Source organism: Mirounga angustirostris, unplaced genomic scaffold, assembly GCF_029215605.1.
Source record: "Mirounga angustirostris isolate CCGP_5_RB_7025 unplaced genomic scaffold, mMirAng1.0.hap1 SCAF_4, whole genome shotgun sequence".
In the NCBI taxonomy this organism is placed as follows: domain Eukaryota; kingdom Metazoa; phylum Chordata; class Mammalia; order Carnivora; family Phocidae; genus Mirounga; species Mirounga angustirostris.
In genome coordinates, this window is record NW_026991712.1 from 105,973,663 (window position 1) to 106,000,709 (window position 27,047).

At 37.6% G+C, this 27,047-nt stretch overlaps 1 protein-coding gene and 1 pseudogene across 5 annotated transcripts in view; both read right to left on the reverse strand.

Annotated features, from left to right (window-relative positions):
• SLC30A7 (solute carrier family 30 member 7) overlaps positions 1–27,047 on the reverse strand; it is an 83,598-nt gene that overhangs the window by 18,099 nt on the left and 38,452 nt on the right. For all 4 annotated transcript variants that reach the window (XM_064588740.1, XM_064588741.1, XM_064588739.1 and 1 more), the window contains exon 9: positions 1,608–1,698. In XM_064588740.1, coding sequence (XP_064444810.1) covers positions 1,608–1,698 — 91 coding nt within the window. The remainder of the gene's footprint in view (positions 1–1,607; positions 1,699–27,047) is intronic.
• LOC123858508 (small ribosomal subunit protein RACK1-like) lies at positions 7,049–19,318 on the reverse strand (annotated as a pseudogene). The gene has a single exon (XR_006794166.3). The product of XR_006794166.3 is annotated as a small ribosomal subunit protein RACK1-like (transcript).

Genomic DNA, 27,047 nt, shown 5'->3' on the forward strand with positions numbered 1-27,047 from the left:
TGGCTTCCCACCACCTGTGCTGTAAACCTGGAGCTGAAAGTAAAGCTAAAAAGAATAGAGCTTAATTCTCCCAAGGGAATCTCACATAATCCCAATGTTTATTTTATTTTATTTATTTTATTTTTTTAAAGATTTTATTTATTTGACAGAGAAAGAGAGAGCAAGCGAGAAAGGGAACATGAGCAGGGGGAGTGGGAGAGGGAGAAGCAGGCTTCCCACTGAGCAGGGAGCCCGATGTGGGGCTCGAGCCCAGCACCCTGGGATCAGGACCTGAGCCGAAGGCAGACGCTTAACAACTGAGCCACCCAGGCACCCCCCCCTCAATATTTTATTATTCATATATCAATGACTCAGAACTTTTCCTAGTCCTAATCTTTCCTTAAAACACCAGATTTTCATGTCCAACTACTTCACTGACATTTCCCCTAAGAGTATAGAAGGCATCTCAATTTTAACATACCCAGATTAGAACTCTTGATTTGGGGGGGGGGGTGTGGATTTTCCATCCTCAAACCTGCATCAACACAGCCTTAATCTTAACAAATGGTACCAGCATCTACCTAGTTGAGAGTGAACATTTTTTCTCCCCTCCACTAATATAATCCATCTCCAAAAATTTATCCCAAATGTGTCCTTACCTCCATCTTCACTGCTCCCTCGGTAGTCCTAACCACCATTTTGCCCCACTTAAATGACAAGAACCTCATAACTGGTTTTCTTTGCTTTCATTCTCTCTAGAATTTGTTCTCCAATAGCAAGCAGAATAATCTTTTAAAAACACAAGTTTTATGACACTCTTCCTCCCTAAAAACTTTCTAATACTTCCCACTGGATTAAAATTAAATCAAAACCTCTTAGTAAGACCAAAAATCTCTGTATGATCTGGCCCCTACTATTCTCTCCCCTTTCCAGCCAATCCCTTTATTGACTATGCTTTAGCCACAGGGACCTTTTCTTCTGGTCTTCACAACTCTAAATTAGTTCCAGCCGTAGAACTTCTGCATTAGCATAAAGTGTTCCTTTGCCTAAAACACTCTTCTCCAGGATTTTCATAAGGCTGGCTCCTTCTTGTCATCAAGGTTTCAATTTCCTTGAATATGACCTCCTTCGTGAATCTAAGGTAATCATCCATGTCTACTACATCACTTTTTAAAATTTCTGTTATAGTAACTATTATGGATATTTTCTTATTTATCAATTTATTATTTAGTACCTGTTTTTCCCCACTAAACCACAATCTCTTTGAGCACAGACACTGTCTGTCTTGCTTACCCTTATATCCTTAGTACCTTATTAGAATTTCTGGCACAAAGTAGGAACTCAAAAAATATACTGAATAAATGTTTATATCATCTGCTATTTGTATCTATATTTTAAAAGAACTGCTCAAATTCTACATGAGGACAATTTCTACCACATTTTCTTTAGTATAGTTCAATATTTTCCAATGATTTTATTCTGGTTTGTATAAATGGCATTCATGGTTAGCATTCAATCTTGGAAGAAATACTAAATTACACATATGCTACCCATATTTGTAAAAGTTAAAAACCCTAACAGCTTGGAAACAATATAAAATCTAATGGTTTGGAAGCTTTGAAACTTACCCTCTGGTAGCACTGAGGCAGAGCATTTTCTAACACCGGAGGAGTTCTCTGCATTAATATTCCAACAGACTCTCTTAAAAGAGGAATAACACTAAAGAAAAGGAAGAAAAAATTTATTAAAGCCACATTCTGACAATCCCATTCTGTAAGAAAGTAATAATATAACTCTCTATACTAGAATGTATCAAGATTTATCAGAATAATATGAGGAAAAAGAATCTAGTCGTTCTTAAATTTTTCATGTGATCAGTAAGTTATTATCTAAAATAAAAGAGCTAGATAAAATGTACCAATGTATGAAACACTAAACTATACTACTGAATAGTACTGGAGCATCTAAAAATCTAAACATAGCAGTCATTCAACTACTATTTAAAATATGATTTCAACTGGCCAGAATCTTCCAAAGTAATCTCTAAGACATATCATGGTCAATTGGTCCTTAATGTTTATCAAATATTTACATGTATGTATCTGAATAGTACTGTAAAGGAATATACAAAAAAATTAATATGGTAAATTAGTCCATTCATCCAATATTTTTATAACCCAATTATATATCGGTCTTCTTTCATTATTTAAAAAATACAGAAGCCTGGATATAACCACAGATCTAGTGTATCAACACTGTTAGTGATAGGGCCCAAATGTCTGTGTGTGTTGATGTAGCTAGCTCTCCACCAGTATTTGGAAATTACTGCTTTAAGCTATTTGGATGATTAAATGTACAGAAACAACAGTATAATGATAAGGGTGACTCTAATGCAATAGTTCTCTTATTTAGACATCAAATTCACCTTACAGTCTTATTTTCATTTCTGACATATTAAATCAGAATCTTTGAGGGAAGGTCAAGGCCATGTTTTTTTTTGTTGTTTTTTTTTTTTTTTAAGGCATCTCTTTTTAAAAAGCTCTCCACACCATTCCAGTGAATCAGGGTGGCAAGGCACTGCTCCACAGGCAGACGGAGAGAGAGCTTCATTACACTTAATAGCTTAAGCCAGTGCTCTCTTTTAAACTTGGAGAATCTCAAAATTTCCAAAGACCCCTCCTAATTATAGCTGTCGGAGACAGAGATAAAAGGAACATATATACATTTCAAGAAAGGTAGAAGTTGAAATGTACCTCAAAAATTAGTGATATTTCTTTTTCAAGTTTTATTGTTACTTAAGTAATCACTACACCCAACATGGGGCTTGAACTCAGGACCCCAAGATCAAGAGTACATGCTCCTCTAACTGAGCCAGCCAGGCACTCCCAAAATTAGTGGTATTTCTGACAGGTGGAAAGGAAGAAAAGACATTAAAATAACAAAGACATAGGAAATGGCCACAGGGAAGCAATGACAAGTCCACTCCCACACTTTATGTGCACAGTGATAAGTACTTGGATAATGAGAATAAGACAGGAACAGAGACAACTAGGAAAATTAAACAGATAACTGAGAGAAATAACCCGTGTCTAATTGGATATAGTGAAGAAACAGTGCAGCGACTTGTGTAATCCCCTAACTCTTCTCTTGAGTGTGGGCTGGATCTAGTGACTTGCTGCTAATGAATAAAGTACAGCAAAAATGACAAGATGGTACTTCTAAATTTCTAAAATTAGATTAGAAGACTCCGCCTTCCATCTTGTTCACCCTGCTCTCTTGCTCTCTCACTTCTTTGCTCATGGCTGTCAGGCTGTGAGCTGTTCTATGGAGAGGCTCAAGTGACAAAGCACTGAGGGATACCTCTGGAGAGGAACTGAGACCCTCAGTCCAAGAGTACGGAAGGAACTGACTACTTTCAATAACCACTTCAGTGAGCTTAGAAGTGGATTCTCCCCCAAATGAACCTGGGAATAACTGTAGCCCTGGCTGACACCTTGACTGGCATCTTGTGAATGAGCCTGAGCCAGAGAGCCTGAACCAAAGTAAACTATAAGATAATGCCTGTTATTTTAGCTACTAGGTTTCTGTATAATTTGTTATGTATCCTTAGATAACTAATACAACCATTCTTCATAAAACTATTAGACTAATTTATCTAAAATCAGTATCTGATCCTATCCCTTCCCCATTAAAAAAATCCCTTAAAAGCTCCCCAATATCTTGGGGATTAAATGTAAGCTCTTTAACATGGTATATTTTTAGATCTGCCCCACCTAGCTTCGCCTTCTATCCTTGCTTCACATTTTCAGCCCTCTAAATAAACATACTTGCACTTTACTTTTGTTTTTTTAAAGATATTTATTTATTTATTTATTTATTTATTTATTTATTTATTTATGAGAGACAGAGAGAGCACACAAGCAGGCAGAGTAGCAGGTATAGGGAGAGGGAGAAGCAGACTCCCTGCAAGGAGCCTGATGCGGGGCTCGATCCCAGGAGTCTAGGATCATGACCTGAGCCGAAGGCAGTTGCTTAACTGACTGAGCCACCCAGGCGCCCCTGCACTTTACTTTTGGCTGTTCCTTCTTTTCATGCTTTGCTCATGCTGTTACCTCTGCCTAGAGTGTCCCTAAACTGCCCTGTAGTCTGGCTTCTAGTTCTTCTCTAAAATCTCAAGTGTCGGGGCACCTGGGTGTCTCAGTTGGTTAAGCAACTGCCTTCAGCTCAGGTCATGATCCCAGGGTCCTGGGATGGAGCCCCACGTCGGGCTCCCTGCTCAGCGGGAAGCCTGCTTCTCCCTCTTCCACTCCCCCTGCTTGTGTTGCCTCTCTTGCTGTGTCTCTCTCTGTCAAATAAATAAATAAAATCTTTAAAAATAAATAAATAAAAAATAAAATCTCAAGTGTCACCCCTTCTAGGGTATATTTCCTGATCCCAAATTGTTTTCCAACCTGTATGAAATGTCCTCTCTGGGCTCCTATTAAAAAAAAAAAACAAAAAAACTGATACCTGTGGTAAGGTTAAAGGGGGAAAAAGCAACTGGAAGTGGGGTTAAGGATTCTGACAGTAAAAGAATATTGGTTATCCCTTCATCTAACCTGAAGAGCAGTGTCTGTTTCTATCTACTGTGCTGGTACTATAAGGTGAGGATTCCCTGGGTTATAAAAAAGGCAAAGAGAAACAAGATGGTAGACTCATAAGGTACAATTCAACCATTATGACACTTTTCTTTCCTCTCTCCATCATTTTTAGGGAAAAGGGAAGGATCAGGAAGGAATATTTTTATATACCTAACTTTACAATTTTCCTACTTTCCTTACTACTATTCAGAAAGTGAGGCACCAAAAGGTCCTCCTAGAATATGAAAAAACTCTGAGAATAAAAAAAGAGGTTTTTTTTTTATGCCTCCTCTAGGAGGCACATAGAAAAATTTAGCTCTTTTCATCATTTCTTCTTCAATCTTTATCCTAGGAACTCTAATAATGCCTAAAGATATCTGAGGTTGAAAATGCACTCAACTAGAAACCATGATACCTGGTTTCTAATTCTGCCATTAAATAACTTTGGACAAATTGTATAGCCTTCCAGAGCATCAGTTTTCTCATCTGTAAAATGAGGACGTGGATTAAATAGGCAATTTCTTCCATCTTCGCTTTTCATTCAATAAGAAAAAAATGGTCAAATTACAAAGAATACTAGTGCAAGAATTATTTGGAAATGAAAGAAAATGTTATTTGTATACATCCAAAAAAAAAAAAAAGCGTCACCAAATGAGATGAGATATACTTGGCAAACTGATTTACTCCATCACTAATTAGGTAATCCCACAAATGAATTTTATTAAGCAATTGCTATGAATAAGCAATTATTAAGCACTACTGTATACTCTGCTTGGCATCAGATTTTCTAGAACCAGATGGAATCTAACTCTAGAGTCGGAAATGAAGGTCTAGAACACCAAAGTAACTTGCCTAAGGACACAGCTAGTGAGTAGGAGCGCCAGAACAATAAGACCAAGTCTTTGGACTCTAACTTCAATTTTGGAAAGTTCAAGTCAACAAACATTTATTATATGCCTACTATTTGCCAAGCATGTACTAGGCACTGAAAATAAAAAGATAAATAATATAAAATAGCTACTTTAAAGGGATTCACAACTTTTGAAAAAGCCTATAGAAAGGTGACTAGAAATCAGGCAACAAGCACTTGTTCAGGGCCTACCATTTGGAAGAAGGCACATATGAATGCAAAACAACTAGAGATGACACCTGTACCCATTTTCATTTCCCATGAACTTCTGGTGACAGTTTCCTTTATTATTATGTTGATAACTTACTTTTAAATCTACCTTTAAAATAAAGTGGAAAACTGGAAAAGAACCTGACTCTACTGTAACAGAAGGCATACAATATGAACAATGATACTATTTTTTTTTTTTAAAGATTTTATTTATTTATTTCACGGAGAGAGAGGGAACACAAGCAGGGGGAGTGGGAGAGGGAGAAGCAGGCCTCCCGCAGAGCAGGGAGCCCGATGCAGGGCTTGATCCCAGGACCCTGAGATCATGACCTGAGCTGAAGGCAGTCGCTTAACCGACTGAGCCACCCAGGCGCCCTTGAACAATGATACTATTAAGCAACAGGTGTGAGACAGCTTTTTGCAAACAACTTTAAAATACTTAATGTTTTAGAATACCCTAGGCATAGTCTAATTTTTCTAATTTGTGTGTGAGTTAAAACACAATGAAGAGATGACTGAGTCCAAGCTATAATAATCCTTGAAGAGATCAGTCTTCAAACCTGAAGGGCATTCCCTAATACAGTCTCTTAATAAGCTACCCAGAATCGTCTACAAATTTATCCAAACCTTTGTTCAAATTTTTGTGTCTATAGTCCATGTATGTTGCCTCCCAAAGCCAGCTACTCCTTGCCACATTTGTTAAAAAAAAAGAAAGAAAGAAAAAAAAAACACCCAGTATTTTCCCTTTATCCCGTAACATTTATTTTCACATGTGGCCCTTAGTTTGAAGACTGTAGAATTGGTGAAGAATTTCCATGATCACAGATAACAAACTATTAAAAGTAACAGGGAATTTAGAGATCACTCATTTTAACACTCAATTCAAGAACTATAATGCATAATCGTGATGGGCTCAGCTGGTTAAGCCTCCGACTCTTGATTTCAGCTCAGGTCATGATTTCAGGGTGGTGAGATCAAGTCTAGCTGGGGCGTCGTGCTCAGCAAGTGCAGGGAGTCTGCTTAAGATTCTCTCCCTTTGTCCCTCCCCTTTGTGCAAGCATGTGCATGTGTGCTCTCTCTCAAAAACAAAAAAGAATCATAATGCAAATAAACATTTTAATAAAATTAATTTTAAAATAACTTAAATAGGGCGCCTGGGTGGATCAGTCATTAAGCGTCTGCCTTCGGCTCAGGTCATGATCCCAGGGTCCTGGGATTGAGTCCCATATCGGGCTCCCTCCTCGGGGGGAAGCCTGCTTCTCCCTCTCCCGCTCCCGCTGCTTGTGTTCCTGCTCTCGCTATCTCTGTCTCTGTCAAATAAATAAATAAAATCTTTAAAAAAATAAAATAAAATAAAATAAAATAAAATAAAATAACTTAAAAGGTATCATAATTGATATAAGGAAATAATTAGAACAGTGTATTTTTTTGGTAAGGGTCAATGACGTATTTACTGATTTTGCTAGATTATAAAATTCAAAATGGTTGCCTGCTTCAGTGGAATTTTAATAAAATGCTTACATTCAACAGCAGCAAACATTTCACCAAAGCACACTGATGTGTCACACTAATTTTGTCTAACAGTAACTCTGAAATTATGTAAGGATTTCAGCTATATCTGTAAGAGGGTTATGAAACTGTGGTGGAAGGAGAAAGGTGCTTGCTAAGTCGCATGGTGATACAGCAATTTAGAACCAAGGTCAATTTCTATAACAATTTCAAAGATCATAAAATGTAAAAGAAACCTGCAGAAACTTTATTTTTGCCTTTTAAAATTGTGTTTAGCTTAGGAGTTTGTGTCCATATTTTTCTGATTAACTATCGTAATGGGAAATCATAAAAGAGATTTTAGCATGGATCTATCTACCCATAATGAAAGGATATGGGGAAAAAGACAAGCTTAGCAAATTCCTGACTGAGCTAACACTTAGAGTTGCATCCAAACCCAAAAAGTATGCATCTGGAAACAATTAGAGGTTCCCGCTTCTGGTTGACTAACTCAATTCTAACTTTAACAATGAACACCATTTTCCTAGCATATATAAAAGGCATGCGTCATTAGGTATATGAATTTACCAGTAAAACAGGGTTATGGTTTTATTCTTCAAAAGCTGAAGGTAAATCAAATTTATAATCATACAGTCATAAACATAAACTTAATGTAGGCTTAAATGCTAACAGATTAAATAAGCAATAGTTATTACTCTTTATTGCCAGTAACTTTGCAAATGAAAATATATTCAGAATTTTACTTGAGAAACAGCTTTTAGTGAAAGTCTCACCATTTCAACACTAAATTATCTAGCAGTAATTATAAACAAGCCAAACAAAAGATAAGGGTATACATTATGAAAACTTCTGAAGAACAGACAAGTGATAATCGTAATGCTTAGCAATAAAAAATTTCAGCGAGCTGAAACTATTACTTAGATCTGAGAATAAACATCTATAATAATAATTAAAACATAATTACTGATTCAACTTTTTGAATTGGCTTATGGGCTCAGTCCTTCTGCCTATTATCAGGGGTTCTTACAATCTACGAACCTAGAAAAAGATAGGTATACTTTTTAAAGAACCCATAAAATTTGAAGGTCCAGTATATGTCATATACTTGAAAGTATAGTGGACAAAAAGCCAAAGAAAACTGACCCAAAGTTGACATATACTCTACGTTTAAACACAGCAGTCCTAGGGCAAGCTGTAAATATGCAGTCATATTTGCATAAATACAATTATTTCATAGTGATGAACAATTACCTATTAACCCAGAATTTCAAGAATCATAATGCAGGGGCACCTGGATGGCTCAGTCGGTTAAGCCTCCGACTCTTGATTTCAGCTCAGGTCATAATCTCAGGGTCCTGAGATCAAGCCCTGTGTGGGGCTAATATGGAAGAGATAACTCCAAACCACAGGAATTGTGATTTACCTTATAATTACACTGAGTTTCAAAACCTATGGTTTAAATCAATGCACATTTACAGAGTACCTACTTTAGTCAATAATGGTGATAATTACATACCCTTAAATAACCCTAGAACTCAGAGCCAAAATCATGAAAAGGTCACCCTTTTCCTTAAACATCTGGAACTTATTTATAACACCTAATACATCTGGTCTTTGGGCCAAAAGCATTAGTAAATAATGTCAAATTAGTAAGTAATTAGTAATGTCTTTGTTTAGACAACACTTAATAGTTTTTAAAGTGCTTTCATAATTTTTTTTCTTATTTGATCCTCACACCAGCCTTAAGTAACCTTAAAACATTCCATTCTGCAATGACAGAAAGTCAGATGTAGGCAAGATTTTAAGAGATATTTAGGCCAACTCCCTCATTTTACAAAAGAGAAAACCATCTCAGAGAGATTAAGACAACTTGCTCTTTGTTATATTCTAGTAAGAGGCAGAGTTGGATGTGCTGATTCCAAAGCTAAGACTCTCTGCATCACACTACAGTGTCTCATCATGATTAAGTCCTCTAGAGTCAGAGGTCATGTCATATTCTTTTTATTCCCAGTGCCTAGCACAGTACTTGGAATACAATAAGCACTTGGCATATGTCTGCTGAATGTATAATCTATTTTAAAATTTCAAACACTCTGGTGCGTTTGAAAGGGTGTTTGAAAGGGTGACTTTCAACCCTTCAAAGTAATAGCTAAATAGCAAAACAATAAAGGTCCCCTCAATTTAGTCACTCCCCAAAAGAATTTTTTTTGAAGATTTATTTATTTGACAGAGAGGGAGATAGCGAGAGAGAGAGAGAGAGCGCGCACAAGCAGGGGGAGCAGCAGGCAGAGAAGGAGAAGAAGGCTCCCCACCAAGCAAGGAGCCAGATACGGGGCTCAATTCCAGGACCCTGGGATCATGACCTGAGCCGAAGGCAGATGCTTAACCTACTGAGCCACTCAGGTGCCTCTCCCAAAAGAATTTCTAATAAATAGAAGCAAAAGTATCTTATCCTCTATTCAAGTACAGGTGAGAAAGAATTAAACTCAGGCAGGAGCAATCATCACTCCCAATTCTTGATTTGAAATTTATTATCTTAATGAAAGCTCTTTTCTTCATTCTCATGAATAAGAAACTAAAATCACACCAGCAATATAGGAAAAAATTATTAAATGATCTATTATGTAGCCATAAAGAACAAAGGTGTAGATAAAGAAGAAAAATTAGTGCAAATTCACACTGATATCCTGTCAAGAGGTAGGGAATTGGGAAGAGACAATGGAATCAATGAAGGAAGAGGGCAAAAAGCTCCATAAAATATATAGTTTTGAGAAGACGGGGCAGGAACAAATTCACATTTGTATTAAATATGGTAACATTTGTATTGAAAAGATAACGAGACCTGGAAGAACCTCCCCACTAGTTCTGTAACCCATTTGAAAGCAGTAGCTAGAAGTAAGATAGACAAAAGCAGGAGATAAAGTTCTTTAAGGAGATCTGCATTTTGAAAACAGTATAGAAGTGAAGACACGGGATCTTGTTTAGAAAAACCAGATAAGATGGCAAGAAATATTTGTCATGACTATCAAAATCAAATCAATTATTATTCAGATAGCTTCAGCGATCACAGGTTTTAACTCAGAACAAAAAGGCCTTGAGGTCAGCAAGAAAAATCCAAAAGGAATGGAACCAAAGTACTGACTAATCTCTAGGTTGAACAAGGTTATTAGGAATCTGGGCTAAACTGTGTCTGTCTGGTGAAAGTTAAAAAATGGTATACGTGGGGCACCTGGGTGGCTCAGTTGGTTAAGCGGCTGCTTTCAGCTCAGGTCATGATCCTGGAGTCCCGGGATCAAGTCCCACATCAGGCTCCCTGCTCAGCAGGGAGTCTGCTTCTCTCTCTGACCCTCCTCCCTCTGATGCTCTCTGTCTCTCATTCTCTCTCTCTCTCAAATAAATAAATAAATAAATAAATAAAAATCTTTAAAAAAAAATGGTATACGTGTAACTGATTCAATCTATGTGGTATTTAAACCATAACATTTCCCCACCATATAGTAACAGAGCTTTGCCTCTAGATGGCTGCGTGTGTTCCTGTGAAGAAATCCAGGATCCAGGAAGGAGAGCAGAGACAAGTAGCAAAGGGGCACTGTTAACATGCAGCAGCTCCTCTGCCCTCCGAAATGGTGGAGGCAGTCACCAACTGACTGTATTTCTTTTATTCTTTCCCTCCTTTCTCTCGCCCTCTTTCTCCCCACTTGGTAATGAATGAATGAGGGTCAGTTAATGGGGGGGGAGGGGCATGTGAGAAATCATTTAAGCGAATGGTGCCTGCCTGCCAAAAGCATTCCTTTTGGGAAGGAAGGTAGGCAAGCAATTAACGCTTACACAATGCTTCCCAATCTTTTGCCAATTTGTGCTAGACTTTATGTATCTTAATCCATTTAATCCATACATAACAAATTATGAGGTAGGCATTACTGTTAGCCCCACTCTAAAGTTGTAAAAGTGAGGCATAGAGAGGCTAAGTGACTTGCCCAAGGTCACACAGCTAAATGGTGAAACTGGGATTTGAACCCAGGCACTTTGGCTCCCTAGCAAATGCTCTTAACCACACTGCAATATTTCTTCCAATGAAGTAATCAACATGGCTTTGCTAGTGCTCACAAAGCACCTTTGCCTACAAGAGAGGTCTGACTTTTAGGAAAAGCTGATCTTCAAAGTGTATAGGAAGCCTGAACCACAAAAAGCAATTTAAAAGCTCAGTAACGATATAAATGTTTTCCATCATCTGAGAGCTGACTGGTATTGTCAAGACTTGAATAGAAGCAAATCCCTGACACCTAGTTACCATTGTGGGCCCATCCTCAATGATAACTTCCAAAGAAAGTCACATGTTGGGTGCCTGGGTGGCTTAGTTGGTTAAGCGACTGCCTTCGGCTCAGGTCATGATCCTGGAGTCCTAGGATCAAGTCCCACATCGGGCTCCCTGCTTGGCGGGGAGTCTGCTTCTCCCTCTGACCCTCCCCCCTCTCATGCTCTCTCTGTCTCATTCTTTCTCTCTCAAATGAATAAAAAAAATAAAAATAAAAAAAATAATAAAAAAAGAAAGAAAGTCACATGTTATGTGAGAAGTAAACCAAACATGGGAAATACAAAGCAAAGGCAAAAGGACCCTTATTAAATTGTTTACCCAAATCAAACTTTTAAAATACCACTGTGAGAACAGACTTTTTACTGAGTATCTGAAGGTAGGTTTCTAATTGCTACGTTACATTGGATGCTGACTATATGAAAATGCTTAGTTGCTGAGATACGGGTAGAAATTATGTTTTTCAAGGATTAATCAAGCAAGAGAACAGAGTAACTTAAGAGCAGGCTATAGCTAGTGGAAGAGTTTGAAATTAATTACACACAACAATGAATATTAAAACTGAAGAACCAAGAGGGACTAATTTTTTTTCTTGTGCAAACAAGTGAAAAAAAGTGAAAAAAAAAAGTGAGTCAAAGTTGAAAAAACTTAATATGGTTTCCACCTTTAAAAATTTACATTACTTTTTATTGTATTTTTTAAAAGATTTTTATTTATTTGTCAGAGTGAGAGAGTGTGCACACAAGTCTATTTTTAACTTTCTTAAGAACATCCATATTTTCCATAATGGCTGTACCATGCCATGCCTACCAACACTGCACAAAAGTTCCAAATTCTCCATATCCTCATGAACACGTATTATCTATTCTTTTGATAATGGCCATCCTAATGGAGTCATATCTCATTGTAGGAATTTGCATTTCCCTAATGATTAGTGCTGTTTGAACATCTCTTCATATGTTTATTGGCCAGTTGTATATATTCTTGGGAGAAATGTCTGTTCAAATCTTTTGCCTGTTTTTTAATGAGATTATTTGTTGTTATTGTTGCTTGAGTTGTAGATTTTCCTTATACATTCTGCATATTAACCCCATATCAGATATATAACTTACAATTATTTGCTCCCATTCCAGAGGCTGCCTTTTTACTCTGCTGATTGTTTCATATGACGCACCAATACCTTTTAAGTTCGGTAAAGTCCCATTTATCTATTTTTTATTTTGTTGCCTATCCTTTGGGGTCATAGCCAAGAAATCACTGCTAAATCCAATGTCCTGAAGCTTGCCCCCTATGTTTTCATCTAGAAGTTTAAGAGTTTTAGATCATATATTTAGGTCTTTAATCCATTTTGAGTTAATTTTTGCATGCAGTTATAAGGTAAGGGTCTAACTTTATTCTTTTGCATGTAGGTATCCAGTTTTCCTAAAACCATTTGCTGAAGAGAGACTGTACTTTCCCCACTGTATATAGTCTTGGCACTCTTGTCAAAAATCATTTGGCTATATATGCAAGGGTTTATTCCTGGGCCATTTGTTCCGTTGGTCTATATGCCTATCTTTATGCCAGGACCACACCATCTTTATTACTGTTGCTTTGTAGTATGTTTTGAAATCAGGAAGTGAGGCCTCCTTCTTTCTCAAGATTGTATTGGCTATTCATCGTCCTTTGAGATTCCATACAAATCTTAGGATATTTTTTTAACCAAAAAATGTCATTGGGATTTTGATAGAGATTGCACTGAACCTGCAGATGACTTTGGATAGTATACACATTTAAACAATATTAAGTTCTGATCCATCCCTTTATTCATATCTTCTTTGATTTCCTTTAGCAGTGTTTTGTAGTTTTCAGTGTACAAGTCTTTCACTTCCTTGGTGAAGTTTATTCCTAAGTATTTTATCCTTTTTGATGCTATAGTAAATGGAATTATTTTTTAAATTTCATTTTTAGATTGGTCATTGTTAGTATATAGAAACACAACTGAGTTTTGAGTGTAGATTTTGTATTCTGCAACTTTGCTAAATTCTTTTATTAGTCCTAATAGCTTTTTAATGGCATCTTTAGGGTTTTCTACATTTAAGAACATGTCATGTGTGAACAGGAAATTTTAATTCCTCTTTGTATGCCTTTCTTTTTCTTGTCTGATTGCTCTGGCTAGAATTTTCAGTACTATGGTGAACAGTAGTGGTGGAATTGGGCATGCCTGCGTTGTTCTTGATCTTAGAGGAGAAGTTTTGAGTCTTTCCCCACTGAGTATGATGTTAACTCTGGGTTTTTCATACATGGCTTTTATTATGTTGAGGTAGTTTCCTTCTTTTCTTAATTTGTTAAGTGTTTTACCATTTCATGGCTGTTGAATTTTGTCACATGATTTTTCTGAGCTGATTGAGATAATCATGTCTTTTTTCCTTCACTTTCCATTTGGTATATAACATCAATTGATTTTCATATGACGAACCATCCTTACATTCTAAGTGTAAATTCCACCTAGTCATGATGCAAGATCCTTTTAATGTGCTGTTGAATTCATTTTGCCTCATATTTTGTTTAGGACTTTTATGTCAATATTCATGAGGAATATTGGTCTATAGTGTGTGTGTGTGTGTGTGTGTGTGTTTTTAAGATTTTATTTATTTACTTGTCAGAGAGAGAGAGAGCACAAGCAGGGGGAGCAACAGGCAGAGAGAGAGAAGCAGGCTCCCCACTGAGCAAGAAGCCCACTGCGGGACTTGATTCCAGGACGCTGGGATCATGGCTTGAGCCAAAGGCAGCTGCTTAACTGACTGAGCCACCTAGATGTCCCTTGGTCTATAGTTTTCTTTTCCTGTCATGTTTTTGTCTGGTTTCAGTATACCTGGGTCATTCTTGCCTCACAGAATGATTGGAAGTCTCTTCTCCTCCTTAATTCTTTGGAAGAGTTTGAAAAAGAATTGATGTTAATTCTTCTCTAAATGCTTGGTAGAACTCACCAATAAATTCATCTGGTTCTGTGCTTTTTTGTTGTTGAAAAGTATTTGATTAGTGCTTCAATTCTTTAATTACTGGCTCCTCACTTGTTATAGGTTTGTTCAGATTTTTTTATTTCTTCATGATTCAGTCTTGGTAGGTTGGATGTTTCTAGAAATACATCCATCTCTTCTAAGTTTTCTAATTTGTTGGCATATAATCGTTCATTGTAGTTCCTTTTATTTCTTATTTCTGCGACATCAGTTGTAATGTCTCCTCTTTCACTGTTAACTTTAGATATTTGAATCTTCTGTTTTCTTCGTTTATCTAGCTAAGGGTTTGTCAGTTTTGTTAATCTTTTCAAGAAAACCAACTCTAGGTTTTGTTGTTTTCTATTGTTTTTCTATTCTGTCATTTATCTCTGCTCCAATCTTTATTATTTCTTCTTTCTGCTAACTTTTTAGTTTTTTAGTTTCCTTTTTCTAGTTCCTTAAGGTATAAAGTTAGGTCATTGATTTTTTTTTTTTTCTTCACAAAACTAAAATGAGATAAAATAAAGTCATGTGAATATGCTGAGATTTTTTTAAAGTCTAGGTACTTGTCACTATGAACTTCCCTCTTAGTACTGCTTTCACTGTACCCCGTAAGTTTTGGTATGTTGTGTTTTTGTTTTCATTTGTCTCTGGATATTCCCTAAATTCCTTTGTAATTTCTTCTTTGACCCACTGGTTGTTAAAGAATAGGTTATTTAATTTCCACATGATTTTGGATTTTCATGTTTTCCTTCTGCTAGTTATTTCCAGTTTCATTCCATTTTGATCATAGAAGATATATAATTTAAATCTTCTAAAATTTGTTACAAATTCTGTTGTTACCTAACATGTAGTCTATTTGGGATATTGTTTTATGTTTGCTTGAGAAGAATGTGTATTCTGCTGTTATTGGGTGGAGTGGTATACATATTTCTGTTAAGCCCAGTTGGTCTACAGTATTGTTGAAGACTACTCTTTTCTTATGGATCCTCTACTTGGTTGTTCTATCCATAAGTGAAAACAAGGTACAATGTCCTTCTTTGTCTCTTGTGGCAGTTTTTGTCTTAAAGTCTCTTTTGTTTAATATATCTATTTTGTCTGATATAAGTATGGCCACTTCGATCTCTTTAGATTCCTGTTTGTATAGAATATCTTTTTTCACCTTTTCACTTTTAGTCTGTTTATATCTGGATCTAATGTCCATCTCTTATAGGCAGAACAAAACTGGATCATGTTTTGTTTGTTTTTTTAGGGGCAAGGGGCAGAGGGAGAGAGAGAGTCGTAAGCAGGCTCCACACCCAGCACAGAGTTGGACATGGGCCTCAGTCTCACAACTCTGAGATCATGACCTGAGCCAAAATCAAGAGTCAGACATTTGACCAACTGAGTCACCCAGCCACCCCATGCTTTTTTTTTTTTTAATCCACTCAGCCAGTCGATGTCTTTTAATAGGTATGTTTAATCTGTTTACATTTAAAGTAATTACTGGTATGAAAAGACTTACTATTCCTATTCATTGTTTTCTAATAGCTTTTTGTTCCTCTTTTCCTCTCTTGCTTTGTGTTTCATTGATTTTTCTGTAGTGACATGTTTTGATTCACTTCCCATTTCCCTTTGTGTATATTCTATAGACATTTTCTTTGTGGTCTTCATAGCATGTGACAAGTTAATCATGCTGCTTTCAAGATTCTCACTTTACATGTGACATTTTACAGTTTATGATGTGTCTCAGTGTACGCCTCTTTAGATTTATCCTACTTCTTTAAGTTTCTTGAATTTGTATGTCCATTTCTTTTCTCAAATTTGAGTAAGTTTTGGCCATTATTTCTTCAACAGGTTCTCTGCTCCTTTCTTTCTTCACTTTCTGAGACTCTCATATTTGTATGTTGTTGTTCTTGTCCATACATAACCCTGGGCTCTCTTCATTTTTCATTTTTGCCTTCTCTGCTTCAGTAATTTTTGTAAGTCTGTGTTCAGGTTCACTGACTCTATCTTCTATCTGGTCAAATTCACTGAGTCCTGCCAATAAATTTTCAATTTAGTACTGTTATTCTTCAGTTCCAGAATTTCTGTTTGGCCATTCTTCCTAGTTTCTATCTCTTTGTTCATATTCTCATTTTGTTCATGCATCATATTCCTAATTTTGTTTGTCTATCTATGCTTTCTTTTTAGTTAATTAAGTATCCTTATGATGGTAATTTTGAATTCTTTATCTGGCAATTCATATCTCCTTTTTTTTAGGATTTGATTTCTATAGATCTAATTTATTAGTTTAAATGTATCACAGTTGGCTGTTTCTTCATATGTCTTATTTTTTGTTGTTGGGATTTGGCATCTGAAGCAATCAACCAACTCTCCAAACTTTGTGGTCTAGTTTCATACAAGGATGACTTTCTCTACTAGGCCTGGCTAGAGATTCTGGGGACCTCAAAAGTCTTTTCTGGGTATGTGTCCTCTATGTGCTTTTTGTAGGTAATCTGCCCTGTTTGAAGAGGGTTGCTGGCTTCTACTCAGGAGCTCCTGAGCTTCTACTCAGGAGTTTGTGTCTATAATATTGCAGCCAGCTAGGCTATAGTAAATCCAGTCCTGGGGTTCCATCTAGTGTCAGTCTGTGGTACTGCAGACTCTAATGCAGGCCATTCTTCTCAGGGATGCCCAACCTGGCATTCTGTTTCTATCAGTACTTGGATACAAGCAAAAAAGACACTATCTCTCAGGCAGCAGCCCCCAAAAGTCAGTTGGAGGTATATTCAACTCCTTTCCCTCTCTAGGGATAATGTGGGAGTTGGGGTTTTCCTCCCAAACATTCCACCCTGGGCAGGGGTGGGGGTGGGAGTGGCTCTAATGAGAGAGTAAAAAGTGTCACACATTTCCTATCAAGCCTCCACATGGTTGGCTTCCCGCTAGCCTGGGGTGCAGGAACCTTTGAACTGGTTTCAGGATTTCTACAGATCTATTTTGTAAGTTTGTTGTGTTAAATTTCTATACTCCATGAAGGAAAGAAATCTAGGGCTTCCTAGTCTGCCATCTTGCTGATGTCACCTCTCCTCCCCCAACTGAATTCTTTTTTTTAGGGCTGCACAGAATTCCCTTTCTGATGGACATTTGTGTTCTTTCCAATTTTGGGCTATAGCAAATAAAGCCACAAAGAATAAATGTATTCTTTTGTATTTTTGCCAGTTCATCTTTAGGATACAAATATTTCTAGAAGTAGGACTCCTTAATCAAAGATAAATACACAATTAATTATGCTAGATACTGTCAACATTCTTTCTGCAGAGCTGGTACCATTCTCATTTCTGTCAGCAATGTTCTGCCTATTTTACCTGTAGCCTTGACAAAAAAATTATGCAAACTTTTGGATATTTATCCACCTGATAGATGAGAGGTGGTGTCTCAATGTAGTTTTAATTTGCATTTCTTTTTTTATGAGTGAGGCTGAACTACTTTTATATGTTTAAATGTAACTTGTATTTCTTCTCCTGTAAACTAAATGAACTTATACTTTTGCCCATTTGTTTATCAGGCTGTTAGTCTTTTTTCTTTTGGGGAGCTCTATGTTAGGGAGGTTAGCCTTTCATGTTCTAAGTGACAAATATTTATCAGTTTATTATGTCTGTGACTTCCCTTTTAATTTTGCTTGTTTTTTAAAGTCAGAAAACCAATGTTTTATTTCTAAAACTCTGCCATATATTTCTAGGGGGTGCCCATGGTCACCTGCCACCTTCCCACCAGGTTTTCTGTGTAGCTGGCAAACAGAGTCTGGCCATCAGCAGACCAGGCCAGAGAGGTATACTAGCAGGGCTCTGCCTTGCTGCTGGTACCGATAACGTCCTACTTCAGTTCCTCTATAATGATCCTGCCTCCCAAGTCCCAGATCTTGATGCTGGTGCCTGGGGCAGCACAGAGACAGTATCAGTTAAGACTGAAGTGCAGGGCATTGATGATGTTCCCACCATCTAGCAGATAAAGGTGCTTGCCTTCATTGAGGCCCCACAGCACGGCTTGGCCATCCTTGTCTCCAGAAGCACAGAGGGATCCATCTGGAGAGACAGTCACAGTGTTCAGGTAGCCCGTGTGGCCGATGTGACTGGTCTTCAGCTTGCAGTTTGCCAGCTTCCATACCTTGACCAGCTTGTTCCAGCCACAGGAGACAATGATGGGATTGCTGCTACCGGGTGGAAAGCAGACACAAGACACCCACTCCGAATGGCTCTCATCTTGGACAGTGTATTTGCATACACTCCAAGTATTATTCATAGCTTGATGTTTTTATCTCAGGAGCTACTGACAACTTGTCAGTTGTCAGAGAAGGCCATACTCAGCACATCCTTGGTATGGCCTACAAATCTGCGTGTGGTGGTACCGTGGTACCTGTTGTGAGATCCCCGAGATGAAGGGCTCCATCCCAGGAGACTGAGAGGGTGAACTGGCCATCTGAGGAGATGACCACATCACCAACAAAGTGGGAATGACCCTAAAGGGCACACTGAGGGATGCCATCATCAGTCTCATCCCTGGGCAGCTTCCACATGATGATGGTCTTCTCTCAAGAGAAAGACAGTATCATGTCCGGGAACTGGGGAGTGGTGGTGATCTGGGTTACCCAGCTGTTGTGGCCCTTGAGGATACGACCAAGTATCTGCTCAGTTATGGTGGCGGCGAGTGCAGGTGTCGCTGCGGCGACAAGAATGGAGTTGGACAGCTCAAAGAGACTAGCACCACAGCTGCTCCTGCTGCGGTCCTGCTGAGGAAAAGAGCTTGACTTCCCTTTTGATGTTTTCTTTTCTATGCCAAAGTTTTTTCATGTACCTTAATTCATCAATCTTTTTTCTTATTGATTCTAGGTTTTGAGCCATAGTTATTCCCCTAATATTCTCATATTACAAAATAATTCAGACATGCTTTCTCCTAGTATTAGCATGGTCTCATGTTTTACTTTGAGAGCTCTCATCAATTTGGAATTCATCCAGGTATACATAGTATTAGCTTCAGTTCCAAATTTATCTTTCTCCAAATAGCTGTCCAGTTATTAGAAAGCTCATCTTTCCCCCACTGATTTGAAATGCTACCTTTATCCTTACTAAATTTGTATTTGCACAAAAATCTATTTCTGGGGGTGCCTGGGTGTTTCAGTCCGTTCAGTGTCTGCCTTCAACTCAGGTCATGATCTCAGGGTCCTGGGATCAAGCCCCGCACCAGGCTCCCTGATCATCTTTAATTTAAAGAAAATCTTTAATCTATTTCTGGACTTTTTTTTTTTTTTAAGGATTTTATTTATTTATTTGACAGAGAGAGACACAGCAAGAGAGGGAACACAAGCAGGGGGAGTGGGAGAGGGAGAAGCAGGCTTCCCATGGAGCAGGGAGCCTGATGTGGGGCTCAATCCCAGGACCCTGGAACCATGACCTGAGCCGAAGGTAGACGCTTAATGACTGAGCCACCCAGGCGCCCCTATTTCTGGACTTTCTAATCTGCTCCATAGATTTGATTCTTCAGGCACCTCACTATTTTAACTATAAAGGCTTTCTTTACATTTTATATTTTATTTTCCAGGGTTTTCTTGGGCATTCCTCCTGCTTGTTTTTCCTCTTTATAAGCTTTAAAATCAACTTTTACTACCACCCTCCAGAAAAAAAAAATCTGTTGGTATTTTTATTAGAATAGTTTTAATTTTTTAAATAAATCTAAGAATTGACATGTTTATGATGTTGATTCTTCATAGAGGCTCTGTTCAAGTCCATTTGTGTTTTTTAGAAGCATTTAAAAACTTTTCCTCACACAAGTTTTGCACATTTTATCTACAGGCTGGATTTTGCTTATATATAAAGGGTATTAATTTTGTACATCAATTTTGTATCTGTAACTGTACTAAATTATGCTTGTCAGTTTTTCCATTATTTTCATGAGTTTTACAGAAATAAATTAGTAGGTTTTACATAAAATAACCTCTTCTTTCAAATTTTTAAGTCTCAAACACTCTCTTGTCTAAAGTAGTCTCAAACACTCTCTTGTCCAATAAGCTAATGATCACTAATACATTACCATGCTTGCTCTGCTCTTTCAATATATTTTTTTAAGATTTTATTTATTTGAGAGAGAGAGAGAGTGCGCATGAGCGGGGCTGGGGGTGAGGGGGAGGGCAGAGGGAGAGGGAGAAGCAGACTCTCCGTTGAGCAGGGAGCCTGACGGCGGGATCATGACCTGAGCCAAAGGTAGATGCTTAACGTACTGAGCCACCCAGAAGCCCCCTTTCCAATACTTCTAAGACTGTCTGCCACCCTTTCTTAACTAGGATTCATGCTCTGAACTACCAAACACACAAAATAATTTGAGTGACTATTTCTGAATTTCCCCAAGGACAGTAACATAACCAGTACTTTTCTAGATGCATAGGTGAGAGGTTAATACTTAAAAACAAATGAATGCCTTAGGGATTCTCTCCCAGAATGCTCACTGAGAAAGTCTGTTAGACTAATCAGTATTTATAAATGCTCTCACTATGATGGTTTTATATATATTTAAAAATAGTTATTATATGATGATGTTCCCATTTATTCAGTTTTACAATATAGACACATACAAACAAGGTAAAATCTTAAGAAACTGCTTGCCTTACCCCAGAAGTATAGTTCATAAATTATAACCACTTGAAAGATGAGTCACAAAGGAAATTATTAGGCAAAACCATATTTGAAAAAAAAAACCCGTTATTTCTTACATATATGACTATTTGAAGATATGGCAGCTTCTTACATGTTTAAAAAAATGCTACTTTTTAATTAATAATTATTTATCTATTTAGTTAATAATTATCTATTATCACAAATAATTATTTAACCAAAGAATCAACAAGGTTTATCAAAATCAGTATCTGGTTCAAATCCTGTATTCATTAACAATGATGATCACCTATGATTTAGAATTTCAAGTATATAATTTTGTTTTCATTAGTGCATATTCTTTCCATTTCATATCTCTATTTATGACCATTACTCTCATTTCTAAAGTCTGTACTTTAGTTTGCCTCTGCAAGTTGGGCTATTTTGTTCTTCAAAACGATAAGAAATAAATATATTTCTTGAAAAACTTTTACACCTAACAAAAAGACGATTTCTTTTGTTTAAAAGTTTTTCTTTGTATTTACAAATGATTACGGTAAAACGGTACAAAGCACCACAAGGTGGTAACTGGTGAGTTGTAGAAGACCGATTTTAAAAAAAATTGCAGCACAGCTTCAAAAATACCACACCAGAAACAAAGCTTATTTCTGCATCCTGTTTATGTATTTTTTCCCATCATGCATAGGTACCTCTTTTATTTCAGTGAATCAAAAATCAAGCTACAGATCTATATAAAGGGCATCCCTTTTAAATAAATCACAATGTGATTCAAAGCTACAACTAACTGTTCAGATTTCTGTATGCTAAGTTATGAATCCACTTTCCATTCCAACTCAACTACTAAGGAAAAAAGGAGCAAAATAACTCTGAAATCTCTTAAAAGAAGTGTATTTTCAGAAGATAAAAAAATGACACTCTCACTGTTGTACTGGATCTCCTGCTTTTCATTTGGAAACAAAATTCATCACAGCACAACTCAGTTTTACTGAGCAATTTAAAGCATTCTTTGCCTGTGTTAGAAAATGTTGAGAGAAAAACTTTTTCTAAGAAATCACTTTCACTGTGAAAGTGAAAATGGGACACTGGGCAGCCTACAAGGGAGAGACGTCTATTTTCATGGCATGTTCCCAATCGTGGAACATTTAGGTCCAGAAAACATATACAGTCCTATTATTTCTTTTGCTCTTGGTGAACTGCAAATACATATAAAATTAAGGGTAAGGAAAATTACTTCTTTATACTCTATTTTATTGAGTTGGTAAGAGTTTCCATGTATTTCCTAAAATCAGTTTTGGCTAACCAGGCAAACTCTTACACAATTTGAAAAACATCTCGAGTGATCTGCTTACAAATATTTCATTATCATATGAACATTTAGTAAATTAAGTTTGCTCTCTTAACATAAAAATAGACAACTGGAATGTCTTTATTTTTGTCCTCTGGAGCTATTACTTTTTTTATTGCCCTCTATTAAAAAAATTATGTTTATGAGGTAAAGTCAGAAATGTTGATTTGCCTTAGAGACGTTAGGAAAGAAGCACAATTTTAAAAATGCATCACCCCACCCAAAATAAATATAAAATACAATGGCACCACCCAGAGAGACCTAAATAACATATATGTATATATATGCAATCTGATATTTTCCCGATACATGTAAAGTGAAATATGTATTTTAGATATAGACTCTTTATAATAATGAATCATTCTATGTGTTGCCCTGTACCTTGTTTTATTTATTATCATTGCATGAAAGACTTACTCATGCTCTACCTGAAAACTGGCTATTGCCTGAGGACACTGTTGTCCCTACAGCACTCTTTTCTCTCCCACACTCCACGTACTAGTGGAGTTTGTGATGAGGTAAACGTCCTCACTACTATTTCCAGATCTTAGCTCCACCTACTCCCTCCCCCCCACAAAAAAAGTTCCTTTAAGTTCCCGGCCATCAGATTATTCCACCCTCTACCCATCTTGACTCCCAGTGCTATGACTCTGGATAGCTCCCCTCAGTCACTAAAGAGCATAGCCCTGGGCTTCTCTTTTCACCTCTACCTTTTTCATGACTCTTAGTTTCAACACCCATGTGGGCAGTCCATCCAGCACACGGGCCTCTATCTGACAAGTTTATCTTGGATCCACCCCTACAGCCACACTTGAGACCTGCAGATGCCAAGTTCAAGCCTCTCACAGCCTGCGTATCCCCTACTTGCTGCACTCACCCTCCTGCCAGAGCTCCGACCTACTAACCTTCTCACTTTTCTCCTCTTTTTCAGCCTCTATTACCACCTTTAAATCTTCATTTCCCACCGCGAAAACCCTGCTGTGCTCCTTTCTCACTGTCAGTATTCCTCTGACAACACCCCAAACGGCTCAATCTGTCTATTCCCTACCTTTTATCAAGTAGCTGAGCAAGACTAGAAAAAAACACACAGCGGTGCTGGTGGTTTTCACTTTAAATTAATGACTGCAGACTTCAAAGGGGCCCTCGGCACTGGCAGGCGATCACACTGCTCCCCTTTACAGCAAAAGGCCTTCAAGCAGAGTTGACTATGGTTGCTACTCCCATTTCTTTCCTTCCCATTCTCTCCTGAAGCTCCTCCAAACAGGCTTTCCTCCTCATTACCCTTCTGAGTGTCTTGGCTCAGTTACCAACTATCAGTCATAGCAGCATTTAACAGAGTGGATCACTCCTTCCTGTCTGAAATGCTTTCTTCACGCAGCTCCTAAGACAGTGTGTGTTTGCGTCTCTCCTCCCATCCCACAGGCCACCCTCCTCAGCTGGAGCTACGCCCTGTGCCCTGCCTTTCAGGGTTCAGTCGTCAGACCTCTTCTCCTCTCCACCAGGTCTCCCTCTCCGGGAAAACTCATCCAATCTCATGGCTTTAAGTACCATACATAAGCAGATGACACCCACAGTTTATCTTCCACCCCAACCTCCTCCCAAACTCTAGATACTCTACACTCTGCCCTGTATATTGCACTTCTGTCCTTCTCCCTGCTCCTTACACATGTCAGGCAGCTTCCCATCTGATGTGTTTACCTGATGTTCTCTCTACCAGGAATAATCTTCTTTTGAACAGTCCCCTGCCCCTCTCCTTCACTATTAAGGGCTCTGTCACCTTATGCAGAGGACTTTGCAAGCCCTTCTAAAATAGCACCCCCTTACCCTGCTTCATAGCATTCACCACCCTAAGACATTATGTCATCTATCTGTATGTTCATCTGCTTTATTGACTGTAACCCCTATTTGAATATAAGCTCCGCAGGGGCTGGGTATTTGCCTATGTTGTTTACTGTCTAGCACAGAGTATGCACTAAAACATTTATTGAATGATTTTTTAAAAAGATTTTATTTATTTATTTGACAGAGACAGAGAGGGAACACAAGCTGGAAGAGCAGCAGGCAGAGGGAGAGGGAGAAGCGGGCTCCCTGGAAGGAGCCTGATGCGGGGCTCGATCTCAGGACCCTGGGCTCATGAGCCGAGCCGAAGGCAGACGCTTAACCGACTGAGCCACCCAGGTGCCCCATTATTCAATGATTTTTAGATATGTTAAAGTTTCCTGGTTTATCTTCAAGAGGTGAGATTATGAGAACATTTCCAAGATAAGTTGTACATTTCAGTAATGTTTGAGTTTTTTTTACAATCAAATGTATTACTTTTGTTATCAGAACAATGGAAAAGAACACATAAAAATGTTAAAATTTAACAATAATGAGAAAGAATCAAATTATATGAATTTGAGACTATATATTTATGTAAACTAGTGAGAAGAAGTTTTATAAATAGACTGGTAAGACTTAATAAGGATGATATATAGGTTTTATCTTGAAAGTCAACTGTAGTTGATTGGTTGTGGCTGCTTGAAACACTATACTGAAAGGAACCCTGAAGCTAAACTGGGTCCTGCAGAAAAGAAGGATGTTTTCCAGGAAAATGGAAGGGGTGGGAATTGTGATTCATGCCAAATAAATGCCACTCCATGACTTTAAATCTACATGTGTACTATTTCCAATCCTTTGTACTCAGCTGAGTTCTCCCAAGACTTCCATATTTGTACCTCCCTGCCTATGTGAGATCTCTATAAAAATGTCTAATGAGAGATCTCAAACTTACTCATAAACAAAACAGACCTTTTGATCTGCAGTGCTCTTCAAAAAGAAACAAACATTATTCTTCCTCTAATCCTTCCTCTTTAATAAGGACACCTTCATTCACTAGGTTGCTCACATAAAAACTCTAGGAATTATCCTTGATTCCTTTCTTTTACTCAACCCTGATCTAAACATTCATATCCATAAGCAAATCTTATTAGCTCTAAGCCCAAAGCATTTTCTAACTTTATCTATATCTCTCCAGGCTCTAGGTAAGTACCTCAGACCAAGCCACCATGGCCTCCCATTTCATCGACTCTAATAACTTTCTAGCTACTCTGCCTTTTTGTACTCTTGCCCCCTTATAATTCATTACCTACATATCAGCCATAAGTAATTTTTAAAAATACAAATCAAATAATGTCACTTCCCTATGGTTTCTCACTGCAGTAAAAATAAAACCCATACTCCTAATTCTGGCTCATTTTCCCAGGCCTATCTCTCCAACTTTACCTCAAACCACTCTCCTCTTACTCCCTACACTTCAGCCATATTGGCCAACATTATCTTCTCTAGAGGGTTTTGATACTAGCTGTTCCTTACAGAATGCTCTTCCTCTGACATTCCTGTGACATTCAGGTCAGTTTAAATGCCCCCCTCTCCAGAAAACTTCCCTTATCACTCAGTCTAAAGTAGCAACCCAATCACTATATCCTATGTTAACTCTCTGCATACTACAAATAACTATTTGATATTTGTGTAGTTTATTTATTAATTTGTTTGTTATGTCTCTCTCTCTCCTACTATAATGTAAGATTGTTAAAACAGTATTGTATCACCACTCTGGTGAGAGGGTCTATTTAATAAATATTTGTTGAAAATATTTTGTTAAAAACAAATGTGTAATATTTCAGTAAAAAAGTTGTGGGTATGTATTTATTTATTCATATTTGTGGACTAACTGAATGGGAATAGAACTAAGTAAAAATTCCCTATTTGGGAACAGAGAAAGAAATTCTCCAAGGTTGAAAAAACATGAATTTATTTTGATTCAAATCCAAAATACACAAACTTTTTGCCTGGCAGAGTCCGGTGCTGACTTACAACAATGAAAAAACAACTTGCCCTCATGGAGCATAAGAGAGAAGAAACGGGCTATTTCAATTTGGTAAGTAAATGCCATGAAAGGAATAGTAAAAAGTGCTATAAGTATATTTAACCCAGCCTGAGAGGTGGACGATCAAGAAATGCTTCCTGAAGAAAGGGCTGTTTAAACTGAAATCTGATCTGAAGGATGAGCAGTTATGATGGACATACTCGGAGGAGGAGGAGACAGGCACTCAGTGTAAGAGTACTTTGGGGAAAGGAAATATGGCCCAGAATCCAGACAGCTCATAACATATTTTCAGGAAACTTAATTTATTTTTTATTTTTTAAAGATTTTATTTATTTATTTGACAGAGAAGGAGCGAGAGAGCACACAAGCAGAGGCAGAAGGAGAGGGAGAAGCAGACTCCCCACCGAGCAGGGAGCCTGATGCGGGACTCGATCCCAGGACCCTGGGATCATGACCTGAGCCGAAGGCAGACGCTTAACGACTGAGTCACCCAGGTGCCCCTAAAGTAATTTAATATGGCTGGAGAGAATATAAATTGAGAAGGGATGAGAGAAAGACTGAGAAGTAAACAAGTAACATCATAACGCCCCATTGAGCAGTTTATTCTTTTCCTGAGGGTAAGAAAGTGCCACTGAAGAATTTAAAGCAATATAATATTTCCATGTACCATAATCTTCCTTTAAGAAAGATCACT